Raw genomic sequence first — 18,161 nt, forward strand, 5'->3', positions numbered from 1 at the left:
GAGGCTACCCAGAGGGAATATAAGGTGTTCCTCCAATCTGAGTGTGGCTTCATCTTGACAGCAGAGGAGGCCGTGGATAGACATATCAGAATGGGAATGGGATGTGGAATTAAAATGTGTGGCCACTGGGAGATCCTGCTTTCTCTGGCGGACAGAGCGTAGGTGTTCAGCAAAACGGTCTCCCAATCTGTGTCGGATCTCGCCAATATATAGAAGGCCGCATCGGGAGCACTGGACACAGTATATCACCCCAGCCGACTCACAGGTGAAGTGTTGCCTCACCTGGAAGGACTGTCTGGGGCCCTGAATGGTGGTGAGGGAGGAAGTGTAAGGGCTTGTGTAGCACCTGTTCTGCTTAGTGCTGGGAGGGAGATTGGTGGGACGGGATGGGGGGGACGAATAGACAAGGGAGTCGCGTAGGGAGCGATCCCTGTGGAAAGCAGAAAGGTGGGTGGGGGGGAGGAAAAGATGTGCTTCATGGTGGGATCCTGTTGGAGGTGGTGGAAGTTACGGAGAATTATATGTGGGACCCGGAGGCTGGTGGGGTGGTAGGTGAGGATATGGGGAACCCTATTCCTTGTGGGGTGATGGGACCTCCGATTTTTAAGTTTTCTTCTATTTCCCCTGTAAGCTTTGACTTTTTCAATGCCAATTACCTATCCTTGACGTGTATCTCTTTTCCTTGGTCAATATCCTCTTTTTTTTTTTCCCCCCATTCACAGTTACCCTCTTTGCCTCTTACCTTTATAGAAACCTGCCAACTCTGAACTCCATTTTGCTCCTTCTTACCAGATGCTGTCCTCGTTCCCCTCTTCAGCCCCCGACTCTCCCACCAGCAGCTGTTTCCAATCTACCTCCAACCCAGGTGTAGACACCAACTCAAGGTCCTAGTTTATCTTTTCCTACGACTACCGTGAAGCTAGCTGCTCTTTGGTTATGTTCTTAAACAGTTCCTGTACAGACACTTCAATTACAGTCCAGTACATCCCCTTTCCTGCTGAATGCATTTTACAAATACCAGTCCATCTAAGCCTCCTTTAAGGCTTTCCCATTTGATTTTGGAGAGTTAAAATTCTTTTCAACCACAACCTGTTGCTTTTACACCCTTCTGCGATCTGCCTACATGTCTATTCAGATTCCCGCTGAGCCTACATGTCTATTCAGATTCCCGCTGACTATTGGTATACCCTGTCAAAGTAATAATGTCCAAGCCAATTTATTATCAAAGTACATGCATGTCACTATATACTATTCACTTTCTGGTGGCATTTATGGGAAAATAAATACAGCAGAATTTTTGGGGGGAGAAAACCATACATAGACAAAGACTGACAAACAACCAATGTCTAGTGCTTATTCCGAATTTCTACAGTAGATCCTTGTTGGCTGATCCCTTCAGGATGTCTTCCCAGAATACTGTTGTAGTGGTCTCCCTGATCAACAAAGCAACGCCTTTCTTTGCTGCCTCTCTGAAGCTTCTATCTTCTGGTATATTGAGCTGCTAGTTCTCCCCCTCCTCTCAACCGTGTTTCTGAGATTGCAGCAATTTCATAATCCACTTTCTCAGCTCATCCATCTTAATTGTAGGACTCCCTGCATTAAAGTAAATGCCGTTAAGCTGACAGGGCCTTGTGCTTCCCTGTCCGTCTCTTGCTGCTCCTCCTACAGCGTTTCTCTGTTCTATTTTATAGTCAAACGAACAGTGGTAATTTTCTGCTGAAGGGACTTTTGCAATGGGGTTGGGCAGGGAATTCCATGGTTTGGCCGTAATGACAATGGATGCATGTTCAAATCGGATGGGGTGCGTGTGGCAGTGAGAGTCTTAACTTGTCTGCTTATTGAAAGCCGCTTCCCCCATGGGATTGGCCTGTGTAAGGAGCAATGCAGGCCTGGTAGAGGGTGGAGGTGAGCTGCAGTAAAGAGGGCCAGGGTGCGCACTTTAGATGTGTATTTGCCACTGTGTGTATGTTTAGTGTCACAGGCAAAGCCCTCCCATATTGAGGATGTTTACAAGGATCACTGCCACAAGAAAGCAGCACCCATCATTATGGACCCCCAATATCAGGCCATGTTCTCTTCTCACTGCTGTCATTGTGCAGGGGGTACAGGGACCTTGCACCCAACACCACCAAGTTCTGTAGTAATCAAAACCCTGCAAGCATCAGGCTGGATAACTTCACTCGCCTCAACTCTGAACTGTTTCAACAAACTACAGACTCTCTTTCAATGACTGGTGTTCTCAGTTTTATCTATTTACTTTTTACTTGCACACAGTTTGCCTTTTGCACATTAGTTCTTTGTCGGTCTGTGTTTATGTATAGTTTTTCATAAGTTCTTAATGAAAGGTCTCAATCCAAAATGTTGACTTGTCAGTCCTTTCATAGATGCTGCCTAAACAGAGTTTCTGTAGCATTTCAAGTGTGTTAGTCTTTATAAATTCTATTGTATTTTCTATTTTCCTGTGAATGCCTGCAGGAAAATGAATCTGGAGGCAATATATGATGATGTATGTATACATGCTTTGAGAATAAATTTCTTTGGAAGTTTCCTGGCACTTTTGTGGTACAGATGTTATTTGCTACTTAGACCATGTTATGTAGGATGTGCTGTGTTGTTGATGTGTGTTACATTGCACAATTGTCAGCAGGCCTTTCTATTTCTGATCTTGCGATGGAAGAAAGTTCATTGAGGAAGCAGCTGAAGATGGTTAGATCTTGGACACTGCCCTGCAGTACTCTTGTAGTGATATTCTTGCGACAGAATAATTGACTTCCAACTAGGACCATCTTCTAAGTGGTAACTCCAAGCACTGGACTGTATTCACTTTGCTGCCCACTGACATTAGTTTTACAAGGTTTCCTTGTGCCCCGCTCGATCAAATCCTGTCTTGACGTTGAGAGCAATCACTCTCGGCTGACTTGTTCACGTGTGATCTTGTTTTTGAATCCGGAAATGCATCTTGTGTAATCTGTTAGCTGTGGGATTATTCCAGTGTGTCCATGTTAAACAGAAACAGCTTACCATGCATGTAGTTGCTATTTTCACCCAACTCCCTGGGTGCTGTATCACTCTGACTTTCTTGTCAGCAAACTTAAGAAACATTGGCTGTGCTGGCAGGGATTATTAGAGGCAGCAACTGTGGGGTTTGTACCGTCTTCCTTCTCTTTCCTTGTTAGTGGTTCAGTTGGGTTGAGTCCAATGACCCATTTTGGCTCTTAAACCCTCGTGCCCTCTGCTCGGGCTTTTGAACAAAGGACTGACTGACTATACCATTTACTGAAAAGCAGTAGTGTTTGCTCACCATAACTTGTAATTCATTAAGGTACAGCGCGGAATAGCCTCTTTCTGGACCTTCGAGCTGCGCCACCCAGCAATTCGCCTGATTTAACCCTAGCCCAATCACAGGACTATTTACAATGACCAGCTGGTACGTGGGAGGAAATCAGAGCACCCGCGGTCGTGGGAGAACGTACAAACTCCTTGCGGACAGTGGCAGGAGTTTGACCCAGGTCACTGGTACCGTAAAGTGTTGTGCTGACCACCGTGCTACCGTTAGCTCTGGCCCTGGACAGAACAGAAGAACCCTCTTTATCTTGGGGTCAGGGAGGGTGGCTGTGGAAGGAAGTTGTGCTTCAGCAAGGCTGCCCTGTTCACAACCCGTCTGATGTGTAGATGGAAGGATTCTGTAGAGAATATTGAAACTCTGGTGATAAAGGTCCCTGGTGAGTTGGAAGAAGCAGCCACCTCCAAAAACAACATAGGTTGGTGATAAATCTCAGCACGCTACCTGAGCTTTAACGGTTAGAGCAAGCTATTGAGGATTGTAGAACAGACCTCAGACCTGGCGTAAAACCCGTGGTTTACCAGGCACCAGTGATCCCTGGCCTCCTTCCTTGAATAGCAACTGTCATCCTCACTCAGTTGGCGATTCAATGCCACTCCATGCTGAATGGTAGCGTGAGGGCAAAAGTAGTGAGGTAGTGTTCATAGGTTGGTTCACTCTGTTCAGAAATCTGATGGTGGTGAGGAAGAATGTTGAGTGTTTGTCTTCAGCCTCCTGTAACTCCTTGATAGTAGTATTGAGGGGGCATGCCCTGGGTGGTGGGCATCCCTGATAATGGATGCCGTCTTTTGAAGATGTCTTCGATGGTGGAGGAACTACTATGCATGGAGCTGGCTGAATTTACAACCCTCTTCAGCTTTTTCTGATCCTATGCAGTGACCCCTCAATTCCTCCAGCATCTTGTGTGCATTACACTGTATTTCCCGGATCTTCAGAATCTCTGGTGTTGATGAAAGTGACTTACCTTGAACCTCTGCAGTCCATCTGGTGGAAGTGCTCCCTTGGTGCTCTTGAGCACAGGAAATTGTGACTGGATGGGTGGGCACTATGGTTAGCATAGACTTGTTGGGCTGAGGGGTCTGTATCAATGCTGGGTTGTACTATGGCTCCATGACCGCTCAAAGCGGTGAATGAGATGCTGAGGACTTCACCCATGTGTTGGGAAAACAGAAAAGCCGTGTAAGCGGAGGAGCACACTGCCTCCAAAATGACTTGCCTTCCCTGCTCAGTACCTACCCTCTCTGTGGAAGGGTCAGTGGTTCCCTTATCAGCCAACGCAGTGGAGACAGATTGTCCTCAAACCTGCGAGGTTGAGAAGGGCAGACAAGCTCCTCTGCAGGTCTTTGAAAACTCTGTGATGTGACTGTTGAATTTGAACACTGCTGCTCATCGTCAGCCAATTGCTGCCCTGTTGCTATCGGTGACGTACAGTCTCTACTGGTGTCAGACTGAACTGTAAAGTGATCTGCACCTGTTACATTGCCTGTCATGACCTGGGAACATCCCAGGCATTTTTTTTTTTAACAACCAAAAGGTAGCCCAAGGATGGGCCTGGCGAATGTTGTGCAATGCTATAAGCAAATGCTAACAATAAAATCCAGGGCAGTTTGAGGAAAAACTTCACCCGTAAGCTGAATCAGCAATGACCTGTTCTAAAGGGCTGGGTGTAGGTATGGCTGAAAAGAATTGGAGGGTACTGTTGTGGGTAATCATGACAAATATGTGAAATTTGTTGTTTTGTGGCAGTGGTACAATACATAAAAAATTTACTAAGTTACAATAAGAAGTGTATAATAAACAAGTAGAGTAAAAATAGTGAGTCTGAGTTCGCAGACTGTTTAGAAATTTGGCGGAGGCGAGGAAGCTATTGTTGAGTGTGTGTCTTCAGGCTCCTGTACATCCTCTGGCAGTAATGAAAGAGGGCATATCTTGGGTGGTGGGCATCCTTGGTCAGAGATGCTACCTTGTTTTGAGGCATTGCCTTTTCGAGGTAGCCTAGATGATGGGGAGGCTGCTGTCCATGATGGAGCTGGTTGAGTTTGCAACCCTCTTGCAGCTTTTTCCAATCCTGCACATTGGCACCAGATGGTGATGCAACCAGTCAAATGCTCTCCACAGTAAATCTGTAGAAGCAATTATGAAAATGTGTAGCTTGGGTGGTTGGATTGAGTTGTTCTCCAATCTTGGCTATTCACTTGTAAACATTTCGTCACCAAGCGAGGAGATATCATCAGTGCGCCGTTAATTGTGGTGTGCCCCCTTACTATCCCTTGCCAAGATCGGAGAACAACTCAAACCAGACATCTGTAGAAATTTGGTACGGCAGGGATTGGAGGTTGTTGGATGTAGAATCAGTAAATATTGGCCACAACCCTGCAGGCATTTCCTCAGATCCACAGATAGTCCTGTGAGACCTTTTCCTTTTACTTGAAGAAGCATGTAGTCTTCCTTCCCATCCAGCTAAATGCTATCATGTCAGCTGGGCAGCAGCCCAGCACTTGAGTGGTTGGATTATTGTTGTCACATGTGCTGAGATGCAGTGAAAAATACAGTCTTGCATGCCATACATACCGGTCACATCAAACATAAGTACATCGCCGTGATACAAAGGGGAAAGCAATAATAGAATGCAGAATATAGCTTTACAGTTAGAGAAGATGCCGTGTGAGTACACAACAAGGTGCAAAGGCCACAAGTGAGGTAGATTGTGAAGTTAAGTGTTTGTCTTGTACAACAGTCTTATAACAGCAGGATACGAGCTTTCCTGGAGTGCGTGTTTTCAAGCTTTTGTACCTTTTGCCTGCTGGTAAGGGGGAGAAGAGAAAAATGATGAGTGGGGGGGGGCCTTGATTTTGATGGCCTTTATTATGGTTCCCAAGGCAACAGGAAGTGCAAACAGGCTCTATGGAGATGAGGCTGGTTTTTGTGTTAAGTCCCAGAAATATGAATTATGACTGGAAGGCAGAATTGCAGCAAGTCCCATTTGCAGATTTAGTTTCAATGTTTAAGAGAAATTTGGATGGGGTATGGAGGGGCTATAGTCCAAGTGCAGGTCAATGGGACCAGGCAGAATAATAGTTTGGTACGGACTAGATGGGCTGAAAGTCCTGTTTTTGGGCTGTAGTGCTTTATAACTCTAGATTATGCTGTAGAAGTGGAAGGATTCTCCACTGCCACTCTCTGTTCTTCTTAGTTTTTCAGTCTTAATCCTGATTTCTTGATGCCACACACAAAAAAAATTGCTGCAGGGGCTCAGTGGGCCAGGCAAGCATCTGTGGAGGAAAATATACAGTTGATATCTTGGTTTTTATTTTTATTTTTGAGGTACAACCAGGAATAGGCCCATCAGGCCCTTTGAACTGTGCTGACCAATCCCCCAATTGAACCCTAGCCTAATCACGGGACAGTTCACAATAACCAACTAACCTACCAACCAAAATGTCTTTGGACTATGGGAGGAAACTGGAACACCAGAAGGAAACCCTTCTGAAGACCAGGGCTCTGTGTACACATGGGTGTGATAGGCCAGAAGGCTAGTTTCTGTGCTGTGCAATACTGCCTCAGCAAAAGTCAAGGAAAGGAGACGATACATCTATCCGTTCAGCCACTTTAAAGCGGGATTCACCCCAGTGAGTCTTATCTGTGGTTTGATAGACCTCTTTTGTTTTCCCCTATCTCCTTTCCCCTTTCACTCAGCTGGTTCTGCCAGAGGTAAAGAGATTTCACTAAATCTGCTCTCTGCTTGTGCTTCCCGAGGAGCAGAGCCATGAAAGCCTAATGTAATGTTTTTTTGGCTTCCTGTCACAAGAGTTCCATTATAAATGGTTCATAAAATCAGCTGCTGGAATTTGCCACTCTCTCAATTTGTGTATGATCCAGGATTCTGGAGGATTTGCTTTGCGAGTTTCTAAGAATCTTGTTTGACAAACTTTATTTCCAAACGAGCTGCTGTTAAACCAGACCATATGGGTGAGAGGTTAATGTATTCTCATAGAGCCACACTGCATGGAAATGGGGCATCCATGCTGACCAGTGGGGGGGCCCCCATTTGTATTGAACCCATCTGCCAGGTTTTGGGCCATTGCTACCTATGCTGAGGTAATTCAAATACTTAGCTAGACATTTCTTAAATACCACCAGCAGCTATGTTTCCACCACTCTGTCTGGAGTGTATTCCAGGTTTTTCACAATTTTCTACGTGAAAAGGTTTCCCATTGAATCTTCCCCCCCCCCCCCAATCTTTTGCCCCTTATCCTAAGTTTATGCCCTGTAACATTACCTATCTTGGAGGAAGAGGATTTTTTTTTTCACTAAATCAACCAAATTTGCAGAATATTGAAGCTAAATTTGTGTTTGTGACACTTTTCATGACTTTATTTTGCAATCTGTGCACAAAATCAAAAGCAGTAAAATGAAGCAGTGATGTTCTGCGGCAAGGATGGGTGCAGAAGGTCAAGAAAGCAGAATGACTTCCCTGTCCTGAATATTGAGCAACAGAATGATGTTCCATCGATTGCACACATTACACTCCTTCCTTCCCCTGACACCATCTGGTCCATTCCATTCATCTGCCCCAGGCTGATCATCTGTCTCAGGCCCCTGTTGCCGTGGCGATTTTGCAGATATGCAGTTGATCCCGAGCGGCTCTGATCACTGATTGCCACCACCCACTCCCGTTCACCGTCAGTCGGTAAGGGATAGGAGATCTGGTGGGGAATTTTGAGGGGGGATAGTTTTGATCTAGAGGGTGGTTGGATTTTGAACATGCTGCCTGTGGAGGTGATGGAGGCCAATTCTTTCAGGTTTATTTATCGCGAGTACATCAAATCACACAGTGAAATGCATCATTTGCATTGACAACCAACACTCTTGGATGCGCTGGGGGCAGCCCACAAGTTTCGCTGCACATTCTGGCACCAGCATAGCATGCCCACATTGCTTGGCAGAACGACACAGAATGCAACAAACTGCAAAACAAATCCCTTTTCTCCCTCTCGCCCATACATGGACAGTCCTTCAAATCCAAGTCAGGCCTCCTGTCCCTAGGCTTTGGCAATTAGGCATTGACTTCCAGACTCCAATCGACCTTTGGGCTCTGATCTTTGGTAATGACCCCTGAACTAGCCAATGATGGGATCCTGAACTCTCTCAACATTGAAGAAGTGGAGTGACCAAGTGCTGGTAAATGGGGATAGTATAGATGTGTCCTTGATCAGCATGGACACAGTAGGCTGAAGGGACAGTCACTATGCTATTTGACCTTTCTCTGGATTGCTGGGGTTTTTCTGGGGTTCATCCAGTTTGTACTGGATTTGGTGCTCAATCCTAGAATAGGTTGGAGTGTCCTCATCCCCTTGATGGCCCAACTCTTCCTCGGGGATCCGAAATATCTTGACCACTCTAGACTTGTAGTAAAACTCTTCCTGGCTCTAAGTGGCTTTCCAAACCTTTATGGTGGTGCGCAAGTGGAACAGGTTAAAAGCTTTAAGTTCCTCGGGGTCAATATTGCAAATGAACTGACTTGGTCCAACCAAGCAGAGTCCACTGCCAAGAAGGCCCACCAGCACCTTTACTACCTGAGAAAGCTAAAGAAATTTGGCCTGTCCCCTAAAACCCTCACTAATTTTTATAGATGCATCGTAGAAAGCATTCTTCTAGGGTGCATCACAACCTGGAATGGAAGTTGTCCTGTCCAAGACTGAAAGAAGCTGCAGAAGATCGTGAACACGGCGCAGCACATCACACAAACCAATCTTCTGTCCTTGGACTCACTTTACACCGCACGCTGTCGAGCAGTGCTGCCAGGATAATCAAGGACACGACCCACCCAGCCAACACACTTTGAGTCCTTCTTCCCTCCGGGAGAAGGCTCAGGAGCTTGAAGACTCATACGGCCAGATTTGGGAACAGCTTCTTTCCAACTGTGACAAGACTGCTGAACGGATCCTGACCCGGATCTGGGCCGTACCCTCCAAATATCTGGACCTGCCTCTCAGTTATTTTTGCACTACCTTACTTTCTCTTTTCTATTTTCTATTTATGATTTTATAATTTAAATTTTTAATATTTACTATTGATTTGTACTCCAGGGAGCGCGAAGCACAGAATCAAATATCGCCGTGATGATTGTACGTTCTAGTATCAATTGTTTGGTGACAATAAAGTATACTCCCACAGCCTGACACTGGGACTCCTTCCTGTAATGGCCTGGCCTAGCTCTGTCTTCCTTCCATCCCTCTTGTCCCCAAGTGTGCCCTGTTGTTGGATAGATGAGGAATGTTCTGGACTTGGGGTGGTGGTTCGGGGGAGATTGTGTGAGAGAGGGGAACCGAGAGAAATAGCAAACAAGGGGAAATGAGTTCCTATCGTCAGCATAAGATTGTGGGCTAAAGGGTCTGTAGTGTGCTGTAATGTTCTGTGTTTCTTCCCCCATCCCCAGTTGGAAGTGGTGACACCTTGGTGAGAACAGTGAACCCTGTCCGAGCTGGCTCGTCCTCCTCCAATGTGCTGGCTTGTGCGCTGCCCCTCTGCAGTCAGGGGTCCTTGTGCCATTGGAGTGTCAGTCATTTTCCCAGTGTCATTGGAGAGCAGAAGCTTGAACAGTTGGTGCACTGTGCTGGGTACTCTGTCCACCATCTGGGAAATGTGAATGAGCGAAGCAGGAGTAGGCCATTCTCTCACTTGCGTCTGTTTTTGTCATTCAGTAAAATTATGATTTGAACATAAAACAGAGCACAGTACAGGCCCTTTGGCCCACAATACTGTGCTGACCTTTTAACTTGCTCTAAGATCAATCTAACCCTTCCTTCTTACATAGCCTTCCATTTTTCTATCATCCTTTTGCCTATTTGAGTTTCTTATAATGTATCTGCCTTTGTCACTCTCCCTTCCACGCACCCACCACTCTGTTTACCAAAACTGCCAGTCATCCCCCCCCCCCATACTTTCCTCCAATCACCTTAAAATTATGCCCCCTGTATTAGCCATTTTCACCTTGGGGGGTGGGGGGAATGTCTCTGATTATCCACTCGATCTATGCCTCTTGTCTTGAAAAGTTCTATCAAGTCTCCTCTTATCCTCATTCACTCCAAAAAGAAAATTCCTGATCTTTTACTTTGGTGCCTTTTTTATTTATATATACACTAACTCAATATCCCTTACTATCTGAAAGCCCATCAGTTCCTGTCATGTTACAGCAAGTCATTGTGAGACTGCACGTGGGTACAGTGTACAGCTCTAGTCACTCTGCTACAAGATGTCATTGTGCCAGGGAGGGTGCAGGAATGATTCATGAGGGTGTTATTGAGGCTGAAGGGCTTGAGTGGCAAGGGGAGGCTGAATAGGAAGGGGCATTAATTGTCTTTGGAGTAATAGCGATCAAGCTGCGTCCTTGAGGCTTTAAGTATCTCTGAGATGCATAGACGAGTGGGTGTTTTTTCACTGGAGTGGGGCAGTTTAAAAACCAGAGCACAACAGGGGAAGGAAGATTTAAACGGCACTTGAGGGGCAACATGTAGAGGAAGTAATAGAAGCAGGTGCAATTACAATGTTTAAAAGACATTTAAACAGGTGTGTGTGTGTGTGTGTGTGTGTGCTTTAGAAGCATATGGGCCAAATGCTGAGAAATAGGACTTGCTCAGTTAGATAACTTGGTCAGTATGGAAGAGTTGGGCTGAAGGGCCTGTTTTACTACGGTATGACTCTCTGAATGTACTGAGTGACCTGATCCTCAGCTCCCTTGTGTAGCAAGGTTCACTGTTTTCTCATTGAGAAAATTCCTCTCATTTCTTCCTCATTTGAAGATGTTAGCCTTGAGTTCATGACCATAAGACATAAGACCATAAGACAAAGGAGCAGAAGTCGGCCATTTGGCCCATCGAGTCTGCTCTGCCATTTTATCATGAGCTGATCCATTCTCCCATTTAGTCCCACTCCCCTGCCTTCTCACCATAACCTTTGATGCCCTGGCTACTCAGATACCTATCAATCTCTGCCTTAAATACACCCAATGACTTGGCCTCCACTGCTGCCTGTGGCAACAAATTCCATAGATTCACCACCCTCTGACTAAAAAAATTTCTTCGCATTTCTGTTCTGAATGGGCGCCCTTCAATCCTTAAGTCATGCCCTCTCATACTAGACTTCCCCATCATGGGGAAACAACTTTGCCACATCCACTCTGTCCATGCCTTTCAACATTCAAAATGTTTCTATGAGGTCTCCCCTCATTCTTCTAAACTCCAAGCAGACAAACATTCCTCATATGTTAACCCTCATTCCTGGAATCATTCTAGTGAATCTTCTCTGTACCCTCTCCAACGTCAGCACATCCTTTCTTAAATAAGGAGACCAAAACTGCCCACAGTACTTCAAGTGAGATGCCTTATAGAGCCTCAACATCACATCCCTCGGCACTCCATCGAGGAGAAGCATCAGCTCTGCCTCTACCCTGGCCAGGATTTAATATGTTTGGCCTCCAGCCTGTGACTGCTGTGGGCTTTGCACCATAGGTAAAAGACACATGGCACTTGGTTTTGTCGTCCCATAATCATTGTTATTGATTATGAACTGCTAGAGGACCACCATTGATCCCTGTGAACTGCACTAATCATTATCCTTTATCATTATCATTACTTCCTGATAAAGGAATCATTTCATCCACTTTGTTTGATACCAGTTCTCACTCTGTAGCACATTATCCCCAACTGTCTGCACTCAAAGCTTGCTTCATATGTTCTCGTGTGGGGTCTCACTGAAGGCTAAATCGCAGCATTAACTGACGGCGCACATTGGCTCAACTAATAGAATCACTGCCCTACAGCTCCAGTAACCTGGGTCCAATCCATCGAAGTGTGGAGCTTGTAAGCTTTCCCTCTGACCATCCGGGTTTCCTGTGGCTGTCCTGGTTTCCACTCTCATCCCAGAGATGTGAAAAGTTAACTGGATCAGAATCAGGTTTATTGCAACTGGCATGTGCCATGAAATTTGTTAACTTAGCAGCAGCAGCAAAACAATGCTATATATAACATAGAAGTAGTAAAAATAAGTAAATTAATTAGTGATCATATATTGAATAGATTAAAAATCAAGTAAAAGCAGAAATAATCTATATTTTAAAAAAAGTGAGGTAGTGTTCATGGGTTCAATGTCCATTTAGGAATTGGATAGCAGAGGGGAAGAAGCTGTTCCTGAATCGCTGAGTGTGTGCCTTCAGGCTTCTGTACCTCCTACCTGATGGTAACAGTGAGAAAAGGGCATGCCCTGGGTACTGGGGGTCCTTAATAATGGACTGCCTTTCTGAGACACCGCTCCTTGAAGATGTCCTGGGTACTTTGTAGGTAGTACCTAAGATGGAGCCGACTAAATTTACAGCCCTCTGCATTTGATTGCACTGAATTGTCTCCAGTGTGTAAGTGAATGAGGGAAGAGTTCATGGGGTTGTGGAAATAAAACAGGCTGCGTGTAATCATGGTCAGCATGGACATGACTGGCCGAAGGGCCTGTTTCTGTGCTTTGACTGGTTCAGACATAGTGTCTATAAAATGTATTCACACCCCTTGGAAATTTTCATGTTTTACAACATTGAATCATAGTGCATTTAATTTGGCTCTTTTTGACACTGATCAACAGAAAAAGTCCCTTTTGTGTAAAAATGAAAATGGATATCTACAAAGTGAGCTAAATTAATTACAAATATAAAACACAAAATAATTCATTGTTTTAGTATTCACCTGCTTCAAATTGGTATTTAGTAGATGCACTTTTGGCAGCAATTACAGCCTTGAGTCTGTGTGGATAGGTCTCTATCAGCTTTGCACATCAGGACACTGCAATTTTCCCCCATTCCTCTTTACAAAATTGCTCAAGCTCTGTCAGATTTCATGGGGAATATGAGTGAACAGCCCTTTTGTAGTCCAGCCACAAATTCTCAATTGAATTGAGGTCTGGACTCTGACTTGGCCACTCCAGAACATTAACTTTGTTTTAAAGCCATTCCTGTGTAGCTTTGGCGTTATGCTTGGGGTCATTGTCTTGCTGGAAGTCTTCCTGCAGGATTTCCCTGAATTTTGCTGCATTCATTTTACCCTCTACCTTCACAAGCCTTCCAGGCTTTTTGAACACAAACATAAGCAACTGATGCTATTTTAAAAACTGTTTGTTCTAAGCATGGTCTAATAGCCACATAAGTACACAAGACTGAAGCAGACATCCCACCCTGCAAAAACTCATTTCAGGGAGGTAGCACCCCTCCCCCCCCCCCCCACCCCTGCGTCAACCTCCAAGGGTGTATGTAAAACTTTGTTTAGTGATTTTGTCTAATCTGTAAACCATGTTGGGTATATGCAGCAAATGTGACATTAAAATATGTACTTGTAGTATCATGCTTATTCTATTACAACTTTAAGCAAGTCTACAGGGAGTTTGGCCTCATCACGTAGGACATCAATAGCGTAGCTCCTTAGCAGCTAGCCAGCTAGTTTAAATAACGTTAGCTATGCTGTAATGACACCTGTTAAACTCACCTCAACATGTCTTTTACATTTTAACCCACCATTGGCAATAGAAAAGTCACTGTTGCAAACAGTGCAGCGAGCAACACTGTCATTATTTTTGAGGTCGACTGTAAAACCCGCCCACAGAGAAAACTGATAGGTCTACTTAGCAGGGGTTTTTGCACTGCAGACCGGTTTAATATTGACAATATTCTTGCGGACTGGCCGACCGGGGGCGGGGGGTGTTAATCACGACCAGAATATAGGTGATAAGTCAATAGCATCATAACATTTTAAGTAACGTTTGGATATTAAACACAGAACGCATATTTTCCCTGTATGAACATATAAAATCATTGCAACACACCAATATCGCTGAATCAGTGCGAGCCCTGGGCTTGTTTCCCTGCAACATCGAGGGGTGACAGGAGACAGTGATACTCGAAGGGGGTTCCTTATGTCCAGTCTATTCTGCAATTTAGTATTCGTTGCATTCATTGCAGAAAACTCCGCTTTGCAGCGATATGATGTTGGAAATGGAAGCAACGTTTTCAGTGCTTTCGTGGCTATCTCAGGGTATCTAGCCTTGACTTTGATCCAGAATGCCAGCAGAGATGTTATGTCAAACAAACTTCTCAGCCCGCCGTCATTTACAAGCTCAAGGAGTTGATCTTTTTCCCGTGCTGACATGGATGACGTGTGCATAATGACCTCGCGTGTGTTCAAGTTCAACAGTGTGTGGCAGGGAATGAGGAAAGGTGCAAATGACTCAGATCGTTTCATATCGCCAAATCATATTGTTTCCTCATGGCCCAGTGGTTGGGGACCACTCTTAGCACGAAGAGAGACCAATCAGGATACTCGCTCTCTCTCTCAAAAAAATCTATTTCCGGGATATTGTATATAATTTCCGGGCGTCAGGGAGCCACTATCGATATGCGAGAGTCTCCCGGAACTTCCGGGAGAGGTGGGATGTCTGCTGAAGCTAGTTAGAAAATGTTTGACAACAGACATCTACCCCGATTAGGTGGCATAGTGTATCAAATAAAGGGAATCCTGGCTAATTTCTCGATTACTTTTTGTTCTTTAAGAGTTGTCCCAAATAAGCAGTTGCCCCGATTAACCAATGGCCCAATAAATCAGAATCCACTGTATTTCCAACTTGGAGTGGTATAAGGAGAACTATTCAAATGATCATAAGTAACAGGAGCAGAATTAGGCTATTCATCCTATTGTGTTTTCTTTGCTATTTGGTGGCTGATTTATTATCCCTCTCAACCCCATTCTCCTGGTTTCTCCTTGTAAACGTTGACACTCTTAATAATCAAGAACCTATCAACCTCTTTAAATACACCCAATGACTTGGCCTCCACGGCCATCTGTGGCAATGAATTCTACAGATTCACCACCCCCTGGTTAAAGAACTTCCCTCTCATCTGTTCTAAAGGGATATCCTTGTATTCTAAGGCTTTGTTATCTCATCCTGGACTTCCCCCATACTGCATCAACATCTCAACCTCATCTCAACATCCACTTTACGTGGGAGTGCTCTGACACTCTTGTTCCTTTGTGGAGTGTGTGAGCTTGGTAGGTGCTCTGCAGAGCGTGACAGAGTGACTGCAGTGTGTGTTGTGTGTAGTCATCACTGTGCAGCATGGTAGAGGTAATGTATGTTCAGGGGGAGTGAAGGGCTGCCACCCAGTCTCCTGCATTGCTGGGCACTTCCGGGGAACTGCAGAGTATTTGATCAACACACAGTGCTGGAGGAACTTAGCAGGCCAGGCAGCATCTAGGGAAAAGAATAAACAGTTGATGTTTTGGGCCAAAACTCTTCATCAGGACTGGAAGAAAAGAAGAGGAGTTAGATCAAGAAGGTAGGGGGATAGGAGGAAGAAGTAGAGGGTGATAGGTGAAACTGGGAGAGGGGGAGGAGTGAAGTAAAGGGCTGGGAAGCTGATGGGTGAAAGAGATGAAGGGCTGGAGAGGGGGGGAATCTGATCGGAGGGGGTAGAAGACCATGGAAGAAAGGGAAGGGGAGGAGCACCCAGAGGGAGGTGATGGACAGTTAGGAAGATGAGGTGAGAGAGGAAACAGGAATGTTGGGGGAGGGGGTGGAATTACCAGAAGTTTGAGAAATTGATGTTCATGCCATCAGGTTGGAGGCTATCCAGACAGAATATGAGGTGTTTCTCCTCCAACCTGAATATGGCCTCATCTTTGCAGTAGAGGAGACCATGGACTGACATGTTAGAATGGAAATGAGAAATAGAATTGAACCAGGTGGCCACTGGAGATCCATGTCTTCTGGCGGTTGGAGTGTAGGTGATCAGCAAAGTGGTCTCATTGATTATACAGGAGACCACACTGGGAGCACCGGATGCAGCAGATGACCCCAGCAGACAGTCAGGTGAAGTGTTGTCTCACTTGGAAGGACTGTTTACCTGAATGGTGGTGAAGGAGGGAGCAGGTGTAGCACTTGTTCCGCTTGCAAGGATGAGTGCCAGGAGGTCAGTGGGGAGGGATGAATGGACAAGGGAGTCGTGTAGGGAGCGATCCCTGTGGAAAGTGTAGTGGAGGGGGAGAAAGATGTGCTTGGAGGTGGGATCTCGTTGAAGATGGTGGAAGTTACAGAGAATTGTGCAAAATATGTGGGCTACTGGGTGCTAGGTGTAGACAAGAGGACCCCATCCCTGATACGGTGGTGGGAGGATGGGTGAGGACAGACATGTGTGTGAAATGGAAGAGATGCAGGTGAGGACAGCGTTGATGGTGGAGGAAGGAAAACCCCTTTCTTTGAAGAAGGAGGACATCTTGTTAGTCCTGGTATGAAAAGCCTCACTCTGAGAGCAGCTGCGGTGAAGATGGAAGAACTGAGAGGAGGGGATGGCAGTTATTTTTCTTTTACAAGTGACAGGCTGGGAAGTGGTATAGTCCAGGTGGCTGGGAAGTGGTATAGTCCAGGTAGCTGTGAGAATCAGTGGGTTGGTAAAAGATAACGGTAGATAAACTGTCTCCATAGATAGACAGTGAGATCGAGAAGGTGGTGGGGGGGGGGGGGGAGGTGTCGGAAATGGACCAGGTAAATTTGAGGGCAGGGTGGATGTTGGAGGCAAAGTTGATGATGTCGATGAGCTCAACATGGGTGCAGGAAGCTGCGCCAATAATGCAGTTGTCGCTGTAGCAGAGGAAAAGGTGGGAAGTGATACTATTGTAGGATTGGAAGATAGACCGTTCCGTGTAGCCAACAAAGAAGCAGGGATAGCTGGGACCCATGCGAGTGCCCATGGGTACCACTTTTGCTTGGGGGAAGTGGGAGGAGCTGAAGGAGAAATTATTGAGGGTGAATTCTCTGGGGGGGGGAGTGTGTGTGTTCTAGCATCTGTAGATTTTCTTGGCAGCGTATTTGATGTTGACATCTGTGTGGCTAGTGGGAAGTCTGAGAGGAGACATTCTTTGCAGGCATCCCAGCCTCTAACCCTTTGTTTGTATCCATCGATGGATATAGTCCAGGTGTGAGTTGATGGGACTAGGTAGAATAATAGGTTGGCATGGATTAGATGGGCTGAAGGGCCTGCTTGTTTGCTGTAGACATGCCTTCAATGATGCTATGACATGGCTGGTCCCCTTTCTGATCCCTTGGTGATGGTAATGCCATTGAAGGTCAAGTAGGTGCTTGGATTCTCCTGTTGGAGATGGTCACTGCCAGGCTTGTTCTCTGCTTTGTGCTATGTAAAGCAAGACATCAAACTAAATGCAAAGCAGCATGGGGGATAAAGCAACCCCCCCCCCCCCAATAATACTCATAACCCTGACTCATCTTCTGTAACTTGTCCATTTCTTTCTACTCTGCAGCCCAGTTGTCTGTTCTCCTGAATCCCAACAACTTTCACGTGGAGCTCCCTCAGAGCCTGTTGGTAAACCGGCTGCACAGTTACTGGACAGCAACAGGTTGGTGACACGAGGAGATTGGTCAGGTAAAACTTTCTGACGCTATTCTAACTGCTGTTAACTAGGTTACTGTACTAATGGTCCGGCAGTTTACTACTGATCAATTCCATTACTTTATTGAATTGAAATAAGGATAATGGATGTGTACGCAGGTAATGTGGAAATCCCATTAGCCTGCTTTGATTCCATTGGGGATGTGAGAGAGCAGGTTTTGGCCGAAGCCTCCAGCATGCCATTATATTGAGATGAAAACTAATCTCCTTTGCAGCCTTTTAGCTCTGTAGCTGTGTCTGGCACAGAGTTTAATCCTGGTTCAGCACAACTAAGACTGTGGGTGCACAGCCCAGGTTTCCACTGAGGCCCTGCCAAGCCATCAG

The 18,161-nt window shown here is 45.6% G+C and overlaps 1 protein-coding gene across 5 annotated transcripts in view; it reads left to right on the top strand.

Moving 5' to 3' along the window:
• Positions 1-18,161, top strand: part of pcbp4 (poly(rC) binding protein 4) — a 94,433-nt gene that overhangs the window by 10,510 nt on the left and 65,762 nt on the right. For 4 of the 5 annotated variants that reach the window (XM_072280704.1, XM_072280707.1, XM_072280705.1 and 1 more), the window contains exon 2: positions 17,689-17,784. In XM_072280704.1, the coding sequence (XP_072136805.1) occupies positions 17,689-17,784 (96 nt within the window). Of the gene's footprint in view, positions 1-17,688; positions 17,811-18,161 lie in introns of all 5 variants that reach the window. The other variant, XM_072280710.1, reaches the window with a different exon arrangement.

This window comes from Mobula birostris, chromosome 16 (genome assembly GCF_030028105.1).
Source record: "Mobula birostris isolate sMobBir1 chromosome 16, sMobBir1.hap1, whole genome shotgun sequence".
NCBI lineage: Eukaryota > Metazoa > Chordata > Chondrichthyes > Myliobatiformes > Myliobatidae > Mobula > Mobula birostris.